The 3,439-nt window shown below is 36.7% G+C and overlaps 1 protein-coding gene across 1 annotated transcript; it reads left to right on the top strand.

Moving 5' to 3' along the window:
* The first annotated feature begins 975 nt into the window (after positions 1-975).
* LOC110018096 (pathogenesis-related protein 1-like) lies at positions 976-1,794 on the top strand. Its single transcript, XM_020715337.1, has 2 exons — positions 976-1,203; positions 1,330-1,794. The coding sequence occupies exons 1-2, from the start codon at positions 1,020-1,022 to the stop codon at positions 1,629-1,631; spliced, it is 486 nt and encodes a 161-aa protein (XP_020570996.1). The 5' UTR covers positions 976-1,019; the 3' UTR covers positions 1,632-1,794.
* Positions 1,795-3,439: the final 1,645 nt, after the last annotated feature.

Consider the following 3,439-nt stretch of genomic DNA (forward strand, 5'->3'; position numbering starts at 1 on the left):
GTGTGTGTGTTGTGTATCCCGACATGTTGGTTGACATCCACGGTATAAGACCTCTCAGGTCGGGGGTTCGAATCCGCTCTGGCACAGTTGACCTTAAGGAGTTGGTACTTGAATTCTTAGACACATTAGAGATGGTTGGAGCCTCGTATAATAGCCTCTGACCATCTCATATATATATATATATATATATATATATAGAATATGACATGTGTCGTGTACCCTGCTATGTTGGTTGACATCCGCGGTATAAGACCTCTTAGGTCGGTGGTTCGAATCCCCACTAGCACGATTGACCTTAAAGAGATGGTACTTGAATTGCTAGGCACATTAGGGGTGACTGGAGACTCGTATAATAGCTGATGAACATTCATTTTATATATATATATGCACACACAAACACACAACCACTCATATGATAATAGATAAAAATCTAAGCACACACAAACACACAACCACTCATATGATAATAGATAAAAATCTAAAGAAATATTAGTGAATCTTAAAGCCATAAAAGTACAATATGACACTTAAAATCTATCCTACACATGATAAATTCATCGTAGTAATTATGAAACCGCAGAGTTATTAAAGATCTATAATGCCAAGATAATGTCAAGTAACAGTGTTAGGAAAAAAAAAGTATCATTTATAATTGTTGCAATTTAAAATTTTTTATTATGTTGACATGTGTTTGTGCTATTATATTTAACTTGCTTTCATTCGTTTTTTTGTTCTGGGCATTTTGCTAAATTTCAGGTATGATTTAAGCATTGAAAGTCTTTTCTATGGAGCTTGACCTCAAGAAAAACTAATAATTATTATTACTTTTTTGGAGCTAGTAGTTATCCCCGATAAGCCCAAAAACTTAAGAAAATATAAAATAAAAAAAATTAGAAAATGGAGCCATGAAAACCCTTATACACATCTATAAATAGCATCCTTGACCCATATTCCTTCATCCTTCAAACCAAAATCCACAGCTTATTCCACCCTAAAAGAACCATTCTAAAAACATCATCATGGTTAAGGGCTCGTTCACAGATGAGAGTTTTTGGAGCGTTGAGATCGATAGGTTATGGAAAGCACGCATAATTGATGGACATAACTTGCTGCCAAAGCTTTTGCCTGACTTCATTTCACATGTGAAGATTATTGAAGGAGATGGCGGAATTGGCACCGTAAGACAACTCAACTTCAATAAAGGTAGGTTTTGTGAGATATATATATATATATATATTGTACATTAGAAGGTGAAGTCTCCTGTTCTATTTGTATCCTTTTTTTCCTTTTAAATTTGTTATAAGGATGACGACTATGTAATTGTTGTAGGTAAAAATGAATACGACTTCGTTATGGAAAAGATTGTGGCGCTCGATAGCGATTGTTACCGAACAAAAGAGACTGTCATCAAAGGGGGGCTTATCGGGTCGAGAATGATTTCTTACTCTCTTGAGCACAAATTTGAGAAAGTGAGCGAGCACAACACCAGGGTGAAACTTACAGTGGAGTATGAATCTTTTGATGAAAAGCCTCTTAGTGTTGAGGAGCAAAACCTGCTTGTAGTAAAGCTGACTGGGGTGATGAAGGCTATTGAAGGGTATCTCCATACCCATCCGACAGCTTATGTCTGACTTCTATAATAAATATCTATTAATATGTATGCGCAATTATATGCTTTTGCAGCTTGTGAGATCTGTCACTGGTAGTTGTTCGGTGCTTGTTGAGTTACTTCGTTATGATTCTAAGAGGATATGTCATACTTTCCTCTTTGTTTGTGAAATGAAATGAGGGCTTATCATCTATGGATTTTCATGATATTTTGAGCGCTTGAATTCTACTGTGAAAGAGAATATGGAGTGGTTTCTATCATGTCACTTCAATGGCTACATAAATTAATGGAATATAGTAAATAAGGTTCATTAGGCAGACGAAACAAAGGACATCTGACTCCAGTGGGGAGAACTATTCAACCGGATGTGATTTAAAAAGGATGACAAATGGTAAGCACATAATCATTCAACCAGATGTGATTTAAAAAGTATGACAAGTGGTAGCACATATTAATTGAATAATGTTTGGAATGACTGCGAAATGGAAATTTAAATTGGACGTGATTTGAGGAGCGCGCGAACGCGTGAATTTTGGGTTAAAATTTTTTAAAGGGCCGGGTTCAAGCGCCCAAAAAGATCAATACCTTCGGGCCTCATGTGATTAAAAAAATAATAAGAAGAAGCCAAAAATGTGAATTTCAATAAGCTGGCAATGTTACAGAAATTTATTAAAGTTTCATATATATATATATATATATATATAGATTCAAATTCAATTTCAAAAGTAGCAGGTCAGGCTGAGTGTTATAAACTCAATGCAAAATCAAATAATTTTTTAACTTTATTCATATATATGGAAAATTCAATGGACTAGGAGAGAAAAGTACGGTCAAGGATGGTGATTGCCCACAGAAGGAAAACAATTTCATCGGAACACTAAAAACTGGATTGACCAAGTACAACTCGTTTGGGTAAGATCGCGAAGCTTGCTAAACAAAGGACGTCAGAGCCCAAGTCGAAGATCCATTGAGTCAAGAGAAGACATCAACTTAACTCTGGTCTCATCATCACCAGACGCCTCACAAGAGCCTACAAGACTCTCCATAAGGCTGAAGCTTCTTTCCACAATGCACTCAGCAAACACCTCAAGGAATATGTCGGAGGGTGAGCTATCTGTTGGATTATAGTGATTCACTCTCTACCAGACAGCTAAGTCTCATCCTGACGATAGAGGCTCCTCATTTAGGAGTCGACATTCGTACCAAAGCAATAGACTGATTTACTCTACCATATCGAGTGAAGTCCGAATAATTGAAGATCAACCATAGACGGTCGGTTGCCCCACTGAGCATAGTCAGTCGAACGAACCTTGCCGACCTAAGGACCGCCAATTTCAATCGACCGATAAGATAGCCAAGTCATAAGCTCATTTTTGCAAATACCTAAAAATATCTTGTAACACCCCATTTATAGCGAAAAATTATTGCATACGGACACCACATGCAGAGATGCATGCGGTGTCTGATCCTGACCGTAGATCACGGTGATCTACGGTCAAGATGTATTTCAGTTTTTTTTTTTTAATAAAAAAATTAAAGTGGGGTTCACCAAAATATATTCTGACCGTAGATTACTGTGATCTACGATCAGAATCAGACACCACATGCATCTCTGCATGCGGTGTCCGTATGCAATAATTTTTCCTTTATATCAGGGGTAAACAACTAATCATCCACTTTATTTCACCCACCTCATTTATATAGTAAAAACTAATCAGTCAGTCATCAAAAACTCATTTCGTTATTGTGCACGCACACACACACATACACTCTGCCCTCTATTATATGTTATATTCTTTGGGTGTGATTCACAAGAAAGATTCAAATTAA

Source organism: Phalaenopsis equestris, unplaced genomic scaffold (assembly GCF_001263595.1).
Source record: "Phalaenopsis equestris unplaced genomic scaffold, ASM126359v1 Scaffold000002, whole genome shotgun sequence".
NCBI classification, from domain to species: domain Eukaryota; kingdom Viridiplantae; phylum Streptophyta; class Magnoliopsida; order Asparagales; family Orchidaceae; genus Phalaenopsis; species Phalaenopsis equestris.